At 37.7% G+C, this 20,253-nt stretch overlaps 1 protein-coding gene across 5 annotated transcripts in view; it reads left to right on the forward strand.

The window, feature by feature from the left end:
- Positions 1–20,253, forward strand: part of ZMYM2 (zinc finger MYM-type containing 2) — a 92,398-nt gene that overhangs the window by 13,280 nt on the left and 58,865 nt on the right. For 3 of the 5 annotated variants that reach the window (XM_033051426.2, XM_033051427.2, XM_033051429.2), the window contains 7 exons: positions 4,165–4,226; positions 6,500–6,620; positions 7,147–7,628; positions 8,829–9,688; positions 13,765–14,050; positions 17,624–17,789; positions 19,212–19,424. In XM_033051426.2, the coding sequence (XP_032907317.1) occupies positions 7,198–7,628; positions 8,829–9,688; positions 13,765–14,050; positions 17,624–17,789; positions 19,212–19,424 (1,956 nt within the window). In that variant the 5' untranslated portion in view covers positions 4,165–4,226; positions 6,500–6,620; positions 7,147–7,197. The remainder of the gene's footprint in view (positions 1–4,164; positions 4,227–6,499; positions 6,621–7,146; positions 7,629–8,828; positions 9,689–13,764; positions 14,051–17,623; positions 17,790–19,211; positions 19,425–20,253) is intronic. The other 2 variants (XM_033051428.2, XM_033051430.2) reach the window with 2 other exon arrangements.

The raw sequence follows: 20,253 nt of genomic DNA on the forward strand, positions 1-20,253 counted from the left end.
TGTTTGAAGCAGCTCCAAACCTACCAGAAAATGAATTCTGAAGTAGTATCTCAAAACTGAAGTAGTGAGATATACCAGACTTTTGTAATGATGGTACTCAGATTAACAGATAAATTAGATTTGTGAACCCGAACTTGGTATCCTGCTCCTGAAAACTTTTACCCATGTTCTGAAACATCAGCAATATAAATACATTGTTGGTTTTATGTTAAATATTATTCAGACTCTTTAATTAGCTTGTATAGAAATTTAAGACCCTTGTTTTACTTTGGTGTTGTGGATACTTGCACTAGAGATTAGGCCAAAAAATGCAAGTATTCCTGTTGAACTCATTAGCATGATTTGTGTGTGAAGCCAGCACATGAAAGAGTTGAGTCATTGTGACATTAATGTAATATCTGTGGCTTTCTTAAAGCCTTGTTTGCTTCAGATGTAACACTCATTGTACCTGATGAATATACCTGTTGTAAAATTCAGTCTCACCTGTTTTAATATTCAGCCTGTTACTTACTGCTGTGTTGTCAGTGGGCGCATACATATTGGAATGTTTTATGCGGTAGTTACTGTCAGGGTAGAGCATTTCTGTCTGCGACCATCAGCTTGTCATGACTATCCTGTCTGCTGAAATAATCTCTGTGCTGAAGTTCAGAGCTGTGACACCAGCTTTGATATGTCCAGGCACAGATGTTGTGTTTTTGCACAGAAACTTTTCGTTTGTGAACTGATCTGGCTGGAAAGTCTCTTGTCTGGTAGTGTGTGTGTTTGCAGAAACAGCTGTGCCACATGACAGCATAACAAGGAGACTGTGGACCTGGTAACTAGGCAGACTTTCAGAAGTGTTAAAACTTCTGTTGGAAGTGTAAAAGTTAACAGTAAATCAGAGCCACCACGTATCCAAGGCATATCTGAGCATAAAAAGCTAAGGCTGATGACTGAATACCCCTCAGCAAGGATATAAGGAGGGAAAAAACCACAAACAAAAAGAGTTTGTGTAGTTGGCTGTGGTAAGAGTTTTATATTTGCTGACTCAGAAGGGCCCTGCCACTGCTTTGTCTCTAACTTGGAGTTCTGTTCACATAGGTACTAGTCTCTCCATATACAGTATATATCATTCACTATGCCCATGTTGAGACTGGAGCGTAGCATGCAGATTTAGCTTAAAACTGGCTTAAAGTACAACCCTTCAGAAATGCTGGGCTACTTGTGTTTTTCTAGCACTTTTCACTTCTTAAATGTGGCTATAGCTGGGTTACTAGTTTGCTTCAATTGCAGTGAAAAAGTGCTGCTTTTACGTGATTTTAGCTGAAGTGGCTTACTGTGGAACTGGGTTGATGGTTCATACCCCAAGAAAGCTATGGTATGTGGGTTGCACCTGGTTGTGTAGGGAATGAGTGTTCCAGAGCTGCAGCAAGATATTTAAGATAGAGAGCTTCTTGATTGCTGCTTTGCAGATACTGCTTGTGGTCATCAGACATAAGAAAAATCAAGTTGATAGCAAGTGGTTTTCTGTAATAAGGATAGGAACTTCAGAAAGTAGCTGAATTAAGGAATTAAATGATGTTATGGTGAAATGAATGTCAAGGTCAGGAAGTGATCATTAGGACTGGATGGCCTCACACAACATCGGGACATGTTTTCAGGTAATCTCTAACCTTTTACCAAAATGTTGACAGCCGTCCATCAGCTGAAGTCAACTTGAGAGCATAGGCTGAAATTTAGATTTTTTTGGGTAAATGGGTAGTGCTTCCATGAGGCTAGTGATAATTTCTTTTGTATGTAAGAAGATTATTGTTACTCTCCTAGGTTAGGGTAATTGCTGTACTAGGCAAATAGACAATTGGGTAACTTGTCTGCAGCAGGAATGTCTAGGAATAGAAGCTTTTCAGTTGTAGCCTGATTTTTCTACCAGTGTATTCTAGTTTTCAACTGGCTGGCCAAAAATTTTGTAGAGTTTCCTTTGAACTGCTGTGTTTTAAGTCCTCAATGCATTTTTTCATGTTTGCCCAATCCTGTTTAAACTGATTCCATTTCTAACCTTGTAGCCCTCTACAGCAGTGACTCTCCCAATTAAGAAGAAAATGTTTTCATGCACAATAGATTATTAAATCTTCTTAATTATTTAATTTGACACCTTTTTTTCCTTGTAAGACACTAGACAACTCTTATCATCTATGTATTTTTTTTAATTCTTTCAGTTTTAGGATCTTCCATGAATTATTCTCCTTTCAATGAGAAGTGTTTTCCATGAGTATATATAAATTGTTCATGTAACTCATCTGTTTTTCCCTTTGTCTGAAAAGTGAGTGATCAGAATGTCTCATGATAAGCAAAGTGGTGGTGGAGTATGGGGTTTTTTGTAGTAATAAATGTGCTCTGTGTTATTTGATTTTTTTTTTTCCCACTTTGGTTATTGATGTTTGAGTAGCTTTGATTTGAAGGAGTAAGAGAGTTGCAACTCGGATCTTAAGTTCTGTGTATTCTTTCCCCCCGTTCATAACTTTGCATTTATCACTAGTGATTTTGCCTACCATGCTACTTTACAATCAGTTTGTGTTTTCAGCTGCTGTAAACAAGTTTGTGATTAGGAAGCACTCTTTATGTATGTATGTTGATCTGTGTCATTTTATTTTGGAACTTCTGTGGTAACTTGTCTTTGTGATAACAACAAACAACACATTATAATTTTCTCTTTAAATAATTACAAATCCCCCAGAGAAGCTCTTCTCAAAATACTTATTATAGATAATCTCCCCAGCAGTCTTCACCGAGTACAGTGAAGCCTTTTGTAAGACTTCAGTGGGATATACCAGTTTAGTCAGGATTGGTCAAAAAGTATGTGAACCCTTCAAAAGATTTTGGCAGTAGTCCTGTGACATGTTACATTTTCATTGCAAAATCCGTGTTACTCCCCTCCCCCCCATTTTTTGTATATTTGTTCAGCTGTACTTTCTATCAATTTATTTAGTGATAGAGATAGGACTGTTGTCTGAGTAATTGTTCTTGCCTCCTGCTTAAGTAATTGGTTGCAGATACTGAAATAAAAGATTGCTGACTGCCTTTAGAAATCTTCAGTGACTGCCACATAGCCCTAGTGATTTGTTCTAAAATCCTCTTGTGTTAGCACTTTGATGCAACATTTTTCCTCTGACGTGACCTGTAGAAAGAGAGCTCAGATGTGATCTTCCCCCTGATCTTTTCTTTACTGAACATCAGTGCAAAGAATTTTTTCTGTGTTTTCTGGTTCAGGCTTCTTGGATACTCTTTTACTTCAGGAAAATTTTACTCATTGTAAAATTGACAAGAATTGGGATTTTAGACAAACACTTGCTCTGACATAGGTCAGTAGCCTGTCTAACCAAAAGGTGTATGAAATGTAAATAAAGCATCCCCCCAGTACAATTCCAGCATTTTTGTAGGTCAGATACATCCTGATAGTAGTGTTTATGGGGTTTTTGGAGTGCTTTTGGCTGGTTGTATGCATAATATAGTGAGGCTTTTTAATGGCCTTTCAAGCTTTTTGTTCTAGCTGCCTCATTTCTTTTCCTCACATCGAGGTTGTTCTTGCTGAAACCAGATGTTGAAGTAATGAGGTTTTTTGTATTTGTATTTTTTTATTCCCCATGGAATTTAAATATGTTTTTCTGGAGTGCTGTCTGGATAGTTACATCTTGAACTATGTTGTGTGGCTCAGAGTTAGACAAGGATTTTCTTTTTCTTCAGAGTTTTCTCTAGGTGATTTAAGTTGGCTATGTTGTAAAAAATTTGGTGGTGGGCTGATTTTGCTTCCCCCCCCTTTAGTTTGCACAGCAGTAGTTAAAATCTTCAGCTGTTGCTTTGCAGTCATTATTCCCATTATCTCACCTATGTGTCACTGTTGAGTGGAAGTGATTGATAGTGAATGGGCTGTTTCTTCTACTTGGTAAAGGCATTTAAATTCCAGTTTCTGCTTTGGTTAAAGCAAATTAGATTTTTTTTTTTTTTTTTTTTTTTCTTTCTCCTTGGGGTAGTAATACACCTCATCTGGGTTTCAGCAATTCGTGATAAATTTTACTCTCTTATCATTCATCAGTGGGATTGACCCTACAGGTATTAGTTCTCTTCAGAGCTGTAGTAGTTGTCATCATTTTTAAAAAGTGCTTGTATTTTGTCTCTTATTTCTTCCAGGAATTAAACCTTGAACAAAGAAATGGGATTGTAATTTATTTCAGCGTGAAGACATTTAATAGGTGAGTGATGTAGCTTAAAGTTAAAAGGGACGCACAAGGCCTGGTTCAGGAAGAGCTGTTGAATGTTGACAGTGCTTCTGTTTCCATCCAGCTGTGATTTTGATATTTGTATACCACCACAAAGTCTTGAGCTTGTTCTTCAGCAGTGTTAAATATACATTTTCTGCAAACTAGGTCTCACTAGTTTGTGGGGTTTTTTTTGTTGTTGTTGGTTGGTTGGGATTTTTTTGTTTGAGATGTTTGTTTGTGGGTTATTTTTGTTATTATTTGACTTCCTTGTTGAGTTGGGGGTTTGTTTTGTTAGTTGAGGTTTTTCTGTTTCAGTTTAGTTTTTCCCCCAAATGTCAGCAATTTATCCATTGATCAGTGTAATGAATCTCATGGGTTTCTAACAGTTATTTCTTTTGTAAAGCATCTTTTGCTGTTGCCAGTTTTGAGGTGTGAGTTTTTTCCTGTTTTTCCATTCTAAACTTTTTTTTTTTTTTTGGCTAAGTCACGTTTTTGGGTAGTTTTTCATTTAGAAATACTGACTGTGACATTGCCTGCATGGTTTTTATGTTTCTCCTTCCTGCCCCTACTTTTAGAAAACAAGCTACCTCATTTTGCATGTTTTATGGGTAATTTTATTGTTGAGTTGTAGAAGCTATTTGCAGGGAAATACATGCAGATGCATATTTTGCTTATAACTTTGCACAAGTAGTTAAATACAAATTTTTCTATTTTTTTAATACTTAATGGTACAGCTCATTAAAGCCTAAGAGCTTTGTGGAAAAAGTAAATAGATTTAGGCAAAAAGATACGTGTTTTGAGTCTTAACCTTGCTACATGTTATATGCAGGTACTGTAGTACAGCCTAAGTCTATCTTTCTACTGAGGGTTTATGAAAATAGGAATCATAAAGGTTTTGAGTCAGGCTTGCTGTGTAGTCTTGGCATAGTCTCATAGTCTCATGTTTTTCTCTGCTCACATCTGTTCAAGTATATGTAAAACTTTATCAAAAGCTTTATGTGATGCTTGTGATGCTTTTGTCCTTGTAGAGAAAGATAATATATGTAATAAACTTGTGAAACTTTAAAAGTTTAATTAGTTCTTTTCAGCAGAATCAGAGATGCAGAAAAATCTAACTTGAAGTTATTCAGCCCTAGAGGAAAAAGTAAAAGTGAAAGAGAATATTGGATTAAATTAATCTTCTGTGTAACTGACTGGTTTCCAGGGAGGTAACAAGCCAACTATATTGATTATATAATTTTTTTTGGGTAAGAAACCTTCTTTAATTCCAATTCAATGTTACCTTTATTGTGGTTCAAATGCTATTACATAATGGCATTTGACTGTAAGGCTAACATAGGAAGGAATTAAAAGGTGGTCGCCTCTCTTCTAGGATTAATCTGGTTCACAGGTCCTTGTCCTACCCCCGCTGCTCCTGCTCAGTTAACGGACAACAGGGCTTGAATAGTGTAAATGTGTAGAAGAATATTTGAGTTTTATTCCTCTGGGCATCTTTACTCTTTGGGGATTTTAAGGGCTGTCCTCAAACATTAGATAACTACACAAGTTGATGCTTTCTTTTTTAAAAGTTCTGGAAAAGTTCTGGAAAACCTAATGACTGTTATAAAACCTGAAGAATAACTAGACACTTGAACTTTGAACATTTTCAGTCTCTTGTGAGTGATCACATGTGTTAATGCAGGCTATGGATGCCTTAATCCCTGTTAAGTATCACTGCAATGCATATATGCAAGTTGAAAAATATTAGCAGTGTAAGGTTTATATTTCATTGTAGGCCTGATTGTATGTCCTGTAGATTTTCTTTTATATTTTAATTTTAGCACAGTATGTTATGCAATAGGCAGCAAGGAGGTTGACGCAATAAAAAAAGGATTTTTTTTTCTCAAGTGCTCAGTTTACTTTAATCATTTATTTCCTTAATATTCCATTATAGTTATACTTCTGTATTGTAATGTTTGATTACTCAATTGCAGTTATATATGTCTGTCTCTTACCAAACATGGTGTATTTGTCCCCTCTATAAAACCTTTTGGATATGTGATGTGACAGAGTAAATCTCAAACAGTACTGTTGCTGCTTTATTCAGAGCAGGGATTGAATAGACTCACATTCTCTCTTACTGTACGATTGTAGCACTGAAACTCAGGTTTGAACTTAAACTGTAAATTTAGAAGAAGGTTGGTGTAAGGAACATTACTGGCAGATGATGCTTGAGATGAGAAAATAGTTTTGGGTAGCTAATGTTTGGTTTAACCCTGTTTCAGACCACAGTACTTTTGTGAGACGCAACAAGTTGGTACCAGAGCAATTTCCCCACAGGAAAGAAAATAAAAGTGCTTTGAGCAGCTTATTAAGGTAAACAGATTGCAGTGGATATCTGGATGGGTAAGTATAGATAAGCAGGATATTTCTATTTCTTGTATTTATCTTCCTGTATAAAGATTTTATAAAAAAGCACAGATAACTACTTCTAACCTTCCGCACAATCTCAGTGAGTGTATACACAGGAGCGTATACTCCAAGACATATCCAAATTATAATTACCGTATTTTCACGACTGTGAGGCACACTTAAAATCCTAAAATTTGATCAAAATCCGGAAGTGTGCCTTATAATCTGGTGCACCTTATATATGAAAACAATTTGAAAGTTTATCTTTAACTGATACTGCGCTGCACCTTTCCCAAGCAAAAATGGGTTGAAGTGGATTTGCCTACGTTGTTTAGACTAGGGGATTGTTTGGGTGTGGCGATTTTGACGATTCGAGCATTTTTGACCACAATAAACCAATCAGAGAAAAGCTCTTGCCTACCTGGGGATGAAGGCGTTATTGAGGGGGGGTGTTAAAGGGGAGACGGACACATTTCCTTCATTCTACGCGCTTGCTGACCTCGACCCCAACTTTTCGCAGTATTAGTATGCTGTGAAATCAGAAGTCCTGTAAGTCCAAAAAGACTTCGAAATGGCTCCACAAAGGAGATTTGCTTACGAGGCAGATTTTAAATTGAAAGCGATCAACCATGCAAAAGAACACGGAAATAGATCTGCAGCTAGAGAATTCAAGGTTAATGAGTCCATGGTGCGCAAGTGGAGACTGCAAGAAGATGAGCTACGTCGTGCAAAGAAGACGAAGAAAAGTTTCCGCGGCAATAAAGCAAGATGGCTGCAACTAGAAGACAGACTTGACCAATGGATTTCAGAACAAAGAGCAGCTGGCAAACGCTTCTCAACTGTCGCCATTCGGATAAAAGCTAAAGCGATGGCAAATGAGATGAATATCAGTGACTTTAACGCAGGGCCTTCTTGGTGCTTCCGTTTCATGAAGCGACGGCAGCTCTCTATCCGTCCAAGGACGACAGTGTCTCAGCAGTTACCGGCGGATTGCGAGGAAAAGTGAGTGATTTTTCTCTGTATTTTTTTTTAGTGTTTGATTCTTTTTTAGGCTGCGTTTAAAGGCAACACCAATCCATGAAAAATGTTTGCAAATTGAGCACCTGCCAGTAAACCCCGCGATCGCGCGATTCCGTTAGTAATTTGTTTGCGAAAGTTGTGCGCGGATCAACGTTGCAAAAAAAAAAAAGTGTGCCTTATAATCCGGTGCACCTTATGGTCGTGAAAATACGGTATGTCTTTACGGTATGTAGTATTATATCAAGAACAGTTTAACTTACTGACCTTTAGTAAGGCTGTTTTTCTTGAGCCATCTTAGGTCTTTTGGCTTTGATTATATCCAGATTGACTTTTGCAATTTTTAATTCATGATTGAATTGACATTTATGAAGAACAGATTCCCCAAACTGAACAATTGCTAAAAGCAAACTGATCTCCCCAGGCACAGTAGCTGTTGGGAAGTAGCCTGAATAAACACTGCTTGCTCTTAAAAGAAATAAGGCAAAGTCACTGAATGTTGCAGGAGCATGAGGTAATAAGTCAGGACTTCAAATGAGCTGCTAGTCTGTAGTGGCTACAAATGAGAAGTCGCTGTCCACTTTCTGCTACTCAATAATGTATCTATTCTTGTCATGTGCAAGGGTTTCCTATTTATCTCTTCTTTACTTCTTTGTTCCAGTCTTTGTGTGGCTATCTAAGGAGCTTTGGCATTGTGGGGTTGGGGGAAAATCAGTTGAATTTCAAAGTCATTAACATTGCTAATAGGGCTGAAATTTAATAGGAATTCAGTTTTTCTTTCTGTGTGCCTAACTCTTGATCTTGCTTTGCAGTCTAGCAGAAGCAGTGTTAGAAGATCATTGCTTGCATATGTGGGGTGGGAAAGGGACTGAGAGATCAGGATCATGTAATAAATAGCACTGAAAATTCTGTCTCCTGTGTGTGTATGTATTGATAAAACATTGTGATGTGTAGCGATTGTGTATTTTTTTGCCAGTATAGGATTAGAAAGTAAATGGATGTTAAGACATTCAAAGAAGAGTGCAGGAAAACTTAATTTTCCTTCTTGTTATCTCAGGAAGAAAACAAAGTAAAACTGGGAACTATTAATTCTGTAGTTATTTTTAAGAACTGTTACTGAAAAGTTGTTTCTAATTCTAAAGTTGGATGTGTTTTTTTTCTTGCTTTATGTTTTTCTTCAAACAGCAAATCTGGAATGGACAGGAGTCCTCTGGGAGGATTAGACTTGTCTGAGCATATTCCTAGTCTGCTAGGGAGTACCACCATGGCAGCAGGTCTTGCAAATGTGGGAAATACATTTGGAGGGCCACCAAGTTCTTTAGTTTCTAGACCTAATAAATTCCAGACCTCACCTATAGAAGATGATGATGATGTAGTTTTTATCGAACCTATACAACCTCCACAAAATTCATCGCTGGTAGCAGACCAAAGGAACACTGCATTTACATCATCTAAAAATGAAGAACTCAAAGGAAATGATTGCAAAATGCTTCCTTCCCCCAAAGACTTAAATTCTCGAAAGGGGAGTATAAGTGAAACTATTATCATTGATGATGAAGAAGACATTGAAACAAATCAAGGACAAGAGAAGAATGCTTCCAGTTTTAATGAACGAAGACTACCAGAGTGTAAAAATAGAACCAACGAAATGGAATTCTCACCTTCCAGTTTTTCAAGAAGTAAGGTAAATTCAGGAATAGGTAATAGTGGTATAACCACAGAACCAGACTCTGAAATTCAAATTGCTAATGTAACTACATTAGAAGTAGGTGCTGTAAGCTCTGTCAGTGACAGTCATTTAGAAAATGATGCTGACGGGCGTGACATGAACCTAATGATTACACATGTAACGTCACTGCAGAATGCCAGCTTGGGAGATGTATCTAACGGACTGCAGTCAGATAATTTTGGTCTTAATTTGCAAACATACACCCCATCTTTGACTTCACAGACCAAGACTGGTGTAGGACCTTTCAATCCTGGTAGAATGAACGTGGCTGGAGATGTATTTCAAAATGGAGAATCTGTGACTCATCATAATCCTGGTAAGTTGCAATTTTGAATGTTTCCTTAAAGGTTGAAAATAAATCATGAGATAAATTGATTATAGAATTTTTGATTAAAGTATTTTTGGCAGTGGCACTGATAAGTCTTTTAGCTTAATGTGTATGAAAGAGCTCGATTCCCTTTATGCCCATCACTGCTTCACCTGTGATTAGAATAAAATATGGTCAGTGGCGTAATACATTAGGAAACATGTCTTCACCAAAAGGTTTATTAAGTATTGGAACAGGCTGCCCACAAAAGTGGTTTCCACCCTGGAGATATTTAAAAGTAGTGTGGGTGTGGCACTCAGAGACATGGATTAGTGGGATTGCTGAGTTAATGCTTGGATTTGATGACCTTAAGTATCTTTTCCAACCTAAATGATTCTGTGATTATATATGTGGTTTAGAAGATTTCTTCTGGATCTGTTAGTCTATTCTCCTTGAGTAGGTACCTCTTCTCTGTATGAAGCAGTGGGTGCATAACAGACAAACTTCAGTCTTACACACTAATTTAGTCTGATGTCCCCAGTAAGCATTGGAGTGCCTATAATAGAATGGCTTGGATTGGAAAGGACATTTAAAGATCGCGTCATCCATCCATCCTACGGTGGCATGGACATTTTTCACTGGATGAGGTTGGTCAAAGCCCCATTCAGCCTGACCTGTAACTCTTATGGATGGGGCATCCATAGCTTTTCTGGGTAGCCTGTTCTTGTGTCTTGCCACTTTCATTGTAAAAGAGTTATGCCTCATGTCCAGTGTAAGCCTACCCTCTTTCAATTTAAAGGTACTGCCTCTTGTCCTGTTACTACAGGTCTTTGTTAACAAATCTCACTGCATCTTTTTCTGTAACCCCCCTTTATATGTTGAAAGACTGCAATATGGTCTCCCCAACCTTCTCTTCTCCAGACTCAACTTCCAACTCTTTGCTTTTCTTCACAGGAGAGGTGTTCAAACTTTCTACCACTTTTTGTGACCCTCTTTTGTGTGTTTTAACAGGCCCATTTCTGTCTTGTACGGGGGACCTCAGAGCTAGATGCAGTATTCCAGGGGGGTCTCAGCAGAGCAGAGAGGAGGGGCAGAATCACCACAGACCGTGATAGAATGACTTTTTAGTCTCTAAGCGCAGGTTCCTGGCTCATGTTCTATTTTTCATCTGCCAGTCCTTCTCCACAGGGCTGCCCTCAACCCACTCAACCCCCCAGTTTGTATTGATACTGCGAATTGCCCTGAGGGACCTTTCTCTTGGCCCTGTTGAGCCCTTGAGTTTTCCATGGCCTCATTCATCCAGGCTGTCAAGGTCCTTCGGGATGGCATATATTCTCTGTGGCTTGTCCAGTAAACTTGCTGAGAGTCTGCTTAATCTCACTCTGTGTTGTTGAAAAAAATACTAAATAATATCAGTCCCAGTATAGACCCTTGAAGGACACAGCTTCTTACTGGTTTCCAGTTGGACATTGAGCCATGGACTGTAATTCTTGGGATGCAGTCAATCAACCAGTTCCTTATCCATCAAATATATGTCTCCAATTGAGCAGCAAGAACATTGCGGGGGGCCGTATCAAAGGTCTTGGGAGAGGTCCAGGTAGATGAAGTCCATCTAAATGTGCTTTAGAGTGGAACTTAGGTATAATTTTATAGCACTTTAGAGCAGGAATGAGTAAGAAAGAAGGGAAGCAACCTGAAAAACCATAACAGTAACAAGTAGTTGAACATCAAACTGTAGAGTCTCATAAACTTGGCCATTACAGAATTGCAGGTAGGAACCTGATGTCATAAGGCAATGAGGTACAAAAACTCATCAGGAATGAACTAAGGAAGTGTGATACACCTCAGTTCAAGGACATGAAAACTGGATTTTACAGATGCTTTGTAGAGAACTTAAAGCAAAGGAGGTGGTAACATGGTTGAGAAGTGAGATGTGAAGAAAAAACATAATATAAAAATGGATATCTGTTAAGCTGGGTTATAGAAAAAGTAAAAGAAAAAAAAGTAAAGATTTTTAGATGTTCTTCTGGTATGGTTGCAGAAGGAGAAACTCAAGCAAGTATTGAGGGAGGCTATCCAAGGCCTTACAAAAATAAGGAATAATTAAACTAACCTCAGTGAGATTACCTACCTTAATTAGGTGTTAGTGGTGCTGAAAGTTTCAAACCCAAGTGAGTAGCAAACTGAAATTTTCATGAGTGGCAGTTAAGTGCTACTGGAATTACAGGCAGATGTAGCTCTATTGCACATCCTGTGCATGCCTGATGAGAGAGGCAATGTGCTTTCACTTGAAATCTAAGAGAAAAGAGGAGAATCTCAAAATGTTTTGAGGTGTTAAGGTGCTGCTACTAGGATATTAGGGTATTTGAAATGGTAGAAGTACAGAAAAGTTTGAAGAGGGCACTTGCATTGAAATTTTATTCTAAGCACTCTGGTAGCTTGTCTTTGTCAGTAAGGATTTTCATGCCTTCAAAGGTAAATGTCTTTAATGCTTTAAAGAAAAATGTGTTTTGTTTTGTGTCCTCTTCCCTTTACCTCTTCATTCCAGCTCTTCTGTTTACTCTCAAGCCCTACAACAGGTAAATTTCTAGCTTGTCTTAAAAGCCTGAGTAGTAGGACATCTTTGGTGGCTAATATGTCACATCAGAAAATTATCTTTTACCTACTAAGGAATGTATGTTGTTTCTTGTACTAACCAGTGTTCTTGGAACTTTATCCCTAAATGAATTTTAAAACTATGCATCAGACTATGTTGTTAATAAAATGCTTTGGGGAAAGAAAGAAATGCAGTAAATAGGAGGAAAGGGTTCCTTCTATTTAATGAACAATTATGGACCAAAATAATGTCCCTTAAGAATAAGGTATGGACGCTTGCCCATATCTGTAGGTTAACCTACAGATAATATTTTTGTTATCTGAAGTCATAGCATTTAAAATCATCATTCTTATATTTGGGTATTAGTTGTGTATTAGTTCTAATAACACTCCATAAATATTCTGAATCACTGAAGTAAGACTAGGTAAGTCCTAAATGTTGTCACAGTATTTGGTATAAGTGGCACACTATTGAAAATTTGCACAAATGCTTTTATAATACAAAATTGGTTCTTCTCAGTTTTATTTCATACTTAAGTAATGTATTACTAGTGGCCCTCTTCAGAAGGTAAACATTTCTAAATTCTGATGATAATCACTTTAAATGAAAGCTTAAATTCCAGAAAAAAGCCTTGAAATGACAATTTGTTGGGGGATTCCCCCCCTGCCCTGAACTGTATCTTCTGTCCAGACCAAGATGTGGAGCGTATAATTTAACACATGATCGTTATAGATTTATTTCTTTCATAAAAAAAGGTTTTGCTTACATTCTTGTTACCTGACTTACTCATATAGCAAGTTATGATACAAAAGTTTGGGAAAAGGTGACTTTGTTCCACTGTAGTTTATTTTCCAAAAATGAAGATAGAAAACTAGTGGAGTCTGAAGCATGGGGACATGGGTCTGTGTACTGCTAGAACTTAAAAAAATATTATTTTCTAGATTAATTGATTTCTGCTGAGGAAGATGTATCTCTCATGACTTTGCAAGTTTACTGCTCTGCAGTATAGTTCTCTGACTTCAGGCTGGACTAGGAGCCAGTTCCTGGGTCTATCACCGAGACTGGACACATTATGCTTGTTAAAGCTTTAGAACAAAATAACTAATGAAAATTTCAGATCTAAACTCAAACATGGGTTTAGAAATTCTGAGTTGTCCGTTGGTCTCTTTTTTTAAATGGCAGTTTTGTTTGTCTTAAGAAAAGATTGTCAGCTTGCAAACTCAGAGCAAGTGAATTAAAATCTGCAAAATATGTCACTAAATGTAGGATGGAACCATCCTGAAATTTGCTCATGTTCTGAAGCTTTGTAGCAATGGAGAGTGGTACCATTAAACAGGATTTTTTACATTACACCTGAACTTAAAATATATTTCTTCTGTGGTCATTCCCACAGAAAAACGTTTTTATGATCATATATCTATGAACACTATTCTGTACATACATATGTGTCTCTTGATTTACTTTTATGTTTGCGTTTTTTGTCTTGAAGATTCTTGGATATCCCAGTCAGCTTCCTTTCCTAGGAATCAGAAGCAACCAGGTGTGGATTCCTTGTCACCTGTAGCATCACTTCCTAAGCAAATTTTTCAGCCTTCTGCCCAGCAACAACCTTCTAAGCAGGTTAAAGTCACTTGTGCGAACTGCAAAAAGCCTTTGCAAAAGGGACAGACTGCGTATCAGCGGAAAGGATCAGCTCACCTTTTCTGTTCCACTGCCTGCCTCTCATCATTTTCACACAAACCCGCTCCAAAGAAACTTTGTGTCATGTGCAGAAAGTGAGTTTTTAATTTTGTTTTACTCTAGCACCTAAATCCGGTACTACTTAAGATTCTAACACATGCATAAGAGTTGCTCCATTATTGATATAAAATCTGATTATATAAATGCTTTATATAGTATAGTTTAGTGTTTGGAAATGTTAAATTCCTGGTGTCTAACCAAATAATACCAGCTTTTGAATTCTGTATGGGATGTTTTATTGAAAGCCAGTACACTAAAAATAACTGATTGGTTTTGGGTTTGTTTTAAACAGACAAGGTGTCAGAGTTGTGGCTTACTTTGTGACAGATATACTTAAAATGTGAAGTCCTTTATGAAAAAGTGGACCTTGTGTTGTGTAGAAAGCACACATTTTGATAGATAAAGGTGTAAAATCAAGAGGCTTTAAAAGGATGAGATGGTCATTTGCAAGAAGCTGGAAGAAACCTAGGAGTTCTTCCACTCTTGGTCATAGACGGATAGGAGAAGCCTTAGGTTTTTCCCATAGTGGGGCAACTGGCAGTTTTGTAGCTTAAGATACCTTAAGTGGGCAATACTGAGGGAGTAACAAGCAGAGCTGGAAGTAGCTTGTTTTAAATTACTGGTTAGGTTTGACTTACAGTTTTTTGTCATTTGCCAGACTTGAAATAGCTAAAGAGAATTCTTCTTAGTTGTGTTCTTCTAGTGTTAAGTGTACAGACTGTTTGTACACTCTTTTTTTTTTTCAGTGTACCGTTTACTGAGATTTTTGCACTTTTTCATATTCTCCATCTAGTACGTGCTGCAGTGACACTGGTTAAAGGATGAATTTTTGCTGAACTAAAGAAGGCTTGCAATAAAGACTGCCTCTGTTAGTGTGTGCTCCAAAGAGCGTGATCTTTGCTCAATCACAGATTTAAACTAGTGAAAAAAACCTTTTACATCATTGTCCAGTGTGCTGAAATAATGGCTAGTATTCAGATGCTAGCTGTTGCTCTTTTTTTCCTTGGCAGTCAGTAAAAACACATTATAGAAAACATTGGTATCCTGCATATTCATACCTCGGTACCCTGAAAACTCACAAAATGTAAGATATTCTAGCTTTTTAAAGATAGATGTAAATACTCAAATACTCTGAACCCTTCTCTCTACTTGGCTAGATAAAAGTAATCCTTGCTCTTTCTATTGGCTTGTTATGTGTTTATACACTGTTATTTTTTTATGCGTAGTCTGGTGACTGCCATATTCAGCTAGCTACGTGATCTATAAGGATGAAGATTTGTCTTATCCCTTCTAGCTGAAATCATGGATAAATCCATGCTCTCTTTCCACTTTGGAGATACTTAAGCTGTGTATTGCAAGAGGCTATGTACAAAACTGCCCTAAGTGAAAAGGCTTTATTTTTGAATGATGAGGATAACACCTTATTTCTAGCTCTTGAGGTTAAGGAGAATCTTTGTGATGTCACCTTCAACAGTTTTTGAGGTGATACCAGTTTTTGCTTTTCCATCACTATGAAGTTTTTACTCAATCACAGTTAAATAGAAGATAGTATATGCACTAAATTGTTCTTCTGTGGCACTGTTCCTCTGTATAACCCCACAGAAAAGTGGAAGTTCTTAGGTAGTTTATTATAAATCCCTTTTCTTGCATTCCTCTGAACTCCTCTGTAACTACATAAATGGCAGGCTCCTCAGGGCAGGAACTCTGCCTTTGTTTTGCAGAACAGGAATGATGAAAGTACAGTAAATTCACGAATACAAGCCGCACTGAGTATAAGCTGCATCTCTGGGTGTTGGCAAATATTTAGTTCTTTGTCCATAAATAAACCGCACCTGAATATAAGCCGCTCTGTCGTTCGCAGTGAGGACCTGCGTGCAACAAAGTTGCCAAATACTAACAGAACTGCGGGAGGGCGGGGTTTACTGGCTCAACTAAGGCTGTGCAGGCTCGGCCCGCTAGGGGCTGCTGATGGGGCCAGGTGGCCCAGCTCGGTGGTGCCGCTCGGGGCTGGCCGCCGCCTCTGGGTTTGCTCGCCCCGGCCCTGCTCCCACCGCGGCGTCGGCCGGGCACGGAGCACCCCCTGCTCCCGCCACGGCCGCGGAGGGCAGGGGCAGAGCACCCCCCCTCCTCCCTGAGCCGCGGCAATGGCGGCGCAGGGTCCCCCCGTCTCTCCCCAGGCTGCGGCAGAGGAGGGAAGAAGAGAGCTCTCCCGCCTCTCTCCCCGCCCCCTGTGCTACCTGCAGGGAGCCAGGGCAAGAGAGTAACACTTTGTAACAATTGCGAAATGCCGGCCTTTACTGGCAGGTGCTTGGCTCGGCGCACTGGCTGGCACCTCTGGGGTTGTAAATGTCAGAAAATTATTCACATATTAGCCGCCCCCGAGTATTAGCCGCACTTCCGGGTTTCCACCAAAATTTTTGTCAAATTGCTGCGACTTGTATTCGTGAAATTACTGTACTCCCTAACACAAATCGTAATAGTTCTCCAAACGGTAAACCAAACTCTGCTGACTTCCCCTTGATGGAAGAAGGCAAGCTTATAGGTGTTTGTACTGGGGCTGTGCAGGTTTATTTTCAAGGAAGTGTGTCCTGGGAAACATACATTTTCCCTGTTTTCCCTGTGTTTCACTGTTTTCCCAGTGTTTTTTACCTATCTTAGTTTAAAAGCTTATGGGTATGAGTTTGTGGGGCATGTGTTTACAGATGTGCCGAAACAATTTTTTATATATTCTGCCCAATAGAATTTCCTATATGTCAGTAATAGGTTTTAGATTTTTGTGGTTTTTGCTTAGAAGGCAGAAGGGGAGGCTTTTATTTCCACTCTTTACTACTTCTAATATATGGTGTATATTAGTTAGGGACAGTGTAAGTCTGATTAGAGCAAAGTTTGTTTGATTTCAAATTACTTTTATTGATGGCTGGTTTTCTGGTTTGAGGTGTTAAATTGGTACAGTTCTATGGGCAACTGCATGAAGTGCTCAGATGCTTTGGAAACTTTTAAAGGAATGATGGAATTAACTTTTGCAGATGTTGAAAAAACTTCCAGCCAAGTTTGTGGTAGAGTTCTAAGTTTTTTGTTTGTCTATAAATTTGAGAAATACAAGAAAACAAGTTTCTCTCTTCCTGTCATCCTGTCCTGAGATGAATACTGTAAATGGTGGAGGTACCTACAAACAAAGACCATTTCTTGCTTTTTATTACAAACCTGAATTTTTCTTATGAAATTTGCATACAGATGTTGTGTAAAAGGAAAAGCCATTGTAAAATGACTAGTTCAGATTTGCTGTGTTAGGTTTTTTGTATAAAATCGAGTTTGCCGTAGCTACATCTAATGGTGCATTAATACTGCTTAGTTCTAGAATTATTTATTGGGGGAAAAAATAACTGAAAGTTTAAGAAAAATATAGGCATTTACACAGTAAAGACTTAAAGTAGTTGTAAAAATATTATCAAATAATATTCATCCTGTGACTAGCAACTGTACATTCAAAAAACTGTTTGGAAATGTAAGCCTTGAAAGGAAGAACGAATCTTACAACTTGTGTTCTTATTTATATATGTATTTATACATAAGCACATGATTTAAATTTTTTTTTAATTGTGTTTCAGAGATATAACAACAATGAAAGGTACCATTGTTGCTCAAGTAGATTCAAGTGAGTCTTTCCAGGAGTTTTGCAGTACATCGTGTTTATCCTTCTATGAAGATAAACAGAATCCCTCAAAAGGAGCCTTGAATAAATCAAGATGCACGATCTGTGGCAAACTAACTGAGGTCTGGTTGACTGTTTTTTGTCTTCCTCAATAATGACATATTAGGAGGTTATATACTGAAATAAGAGAAGTGAAATTAAGAAAATGTAAAATCTTCAGTATTTTGAGGTATTAAAATATACAGTCTTAATATTTACAAAGAGCAGCTGAAGGAAGTGTTCCAAGAGCTTGATACTTGTTTAAGAACTTGAAGAACCTTTGGCTGATAATGTGTTCTGTTAGGCATAGAATCTTGTAATTATAACCTGGATCTCTCACATAAAAGAATTACTGATGAAAAGGTCAAGATCCACTGTATTACCTATTTCTTTTTACTGTATGTTTTGAAAAGTAATGCAAGTGGTTTTAGAGATCTGTAGAATATGTATAATTTCAAATTCTCATGAATATATGTATTTATTCTTGATCCCTTCTTGATTACTGAGCCCAGCATAGTTCAGGGTACTGCTTCACACAGCATATTGTCTGGTCAATCTTCATATAAGAGGTTCTTCACCTGTAAATCGACCATTTTATAAAATTGCATAAATTGTCATTTGTTGGAAAGGATGGGTCAGGGAAACCTTAGAAATATGATTGCCTGGCAAAAGATTCTTAGAATATGGAAACCATAGGTGAGATTGAAATGAAAGCCATCTTTGAGATACCAAACCTTAGTTAATAAATAGAAGACAACAGGATGGCCGACCAAAAATAATCCTCTCTTGATAGAACAATGCCTTCTGTTGAAGTGCAAGTCCAAAGGTCAGAGAAGACCCTGCTAACTAGGCAGAAGGGGTCCAACGAGTAATTTAAAGTGTAACATAGTATGGTCATGTAATAATTCTTATAAGCTGTATGTAAATGCTATAGAATTTGTATCTTGTATTAATTGGTTAGTAGAAATTAGAATATTAAACACAGAAAAAAATTTATTGTATTGTAACAGGAACTTCGCTCTCTTAGTTCCTACTCTTAGCTCTTAGTTCTTACTCTTAACTGTTCCTCTTACCACCCTCCTACCCCCTGCTTTATTACTCTTTACTTTCTCACTGCCCTGTTCCAAGCTGCGACTGGCAGCTCCAAGCAGGGCCCTTTCACCCACAACCTTTTGCAATAAACCACAAGTTCTAAAACCAACCTATAAAAAAATCTCTGTCCCAGCCATCCAGTTCGCCTTCTACAGCCTCATACAGTCTCCTAAAGCATTCTGCTCTCGTATGCAATTACCATATCCTTCCCTCTGGTCTTTCCTTCTAGGCTGAAGGGTAGATCAGTCCGGAGACTACAGAAACATCCCTTTCTGTTTATATATTTCATGGTCATTCCAGGTTTTTAAATAATAAGATAGTTATTTGAATGTAAGACATCTGACTGACCTGCTAGTTTCAGGTAACTTTGTGCTTGTCTAGTAATACAATACTTTTTCTTTTTTATCTTTTAGATTCGTCACGAAGTTAGCTTTAAAAATATGACTCATAAGCTGTGCAGTGACCATTGCTTCAATAGATACAGGATGGCCAATGGTTTAATAATGAATTGCTGTGAGCATTGTGGGGAGTATTTGCCCAGTAAAGGAGCTGGAAACAATGTCCTCACTATTGATGGTCAGCAGAAAAGATTCTGTTGTCAGAACTGCGTTGGTGAATACAAGCAGGTAATGACTTCTTTACCTATAAATTAAAATTAAATAAACATTAATAATTCCTTAGTTTATCCCATTACTGATAGCAAGGATTTACTTCTAAGAAGACATCAGTAACAGAGACTTCTAAAACTGAAATAATGCCTGTGAGAAAAAAACTATCTGCACTGGACCTTTTACTACTGTCTCTTTTTAATGTTGCTGTAATAGCAATACCTGTTTGTTAGTAATGAAAGTGTAATTGAAGTTAACTTTTGTTAATAATTTCTGTTTTTTCTATTGATTGTTTCTGAAGTGTGGTAATAGCAAGCACACAACACAGGCATTTCTACTCCTTTAAGTTATGGAATTTTATATAAAAGCTTGCTTGTATGCAGTTGAAACATTAAAAAACATGCAGAACATAGAGATTGGATATTGCTGTGAGAAGGCTCTAAGTGGTTGCAGTTTGGCTGTGTACTTTCACTAGGTCTCATCTCCATTGTACAGCACAGGATTCAAAAAATCACTACTTTTCATCCTTCCGTGTGTTACATTTTATCCTTTAACGTTATTTATGTGATTTGTTCTTCATTTATTTTTAAGACTGTTAAGATAGTAGTAATTGTGTTTAAAAATAATTCCAAATACTGATACCGATGTCTTACATTTTGCAGAACCAGCTTAACTCTGAACTGTTGCTAATGCTGGCTAGAAGGTTTAAAAGTTAAGCACAGTGTTTATAGTATAATAGGATAACCCTGAATGTTAAATATTTCAGGGGAGGATGTAGAATATGGGGATTTTGGGGTTTTTATTATTTGGGTTCTTTTGTTTGGTACGTTCTATGCTGAGTTTATAG

This window comes from Catharus ustulatus, chromosome 2 (assembly GCF_009819885.2).
Source record: "Catharus ustulatus isolate bCatUst1 chromosome 2, bCatUst1.pri.v2, whole genome shotgun sequence".
Lineage (NCBI taxonomy): Eukaryota > Metazoa > Chordata > Aves > Passeriformes > Turdidae > Catharus > Catharus ustulatus.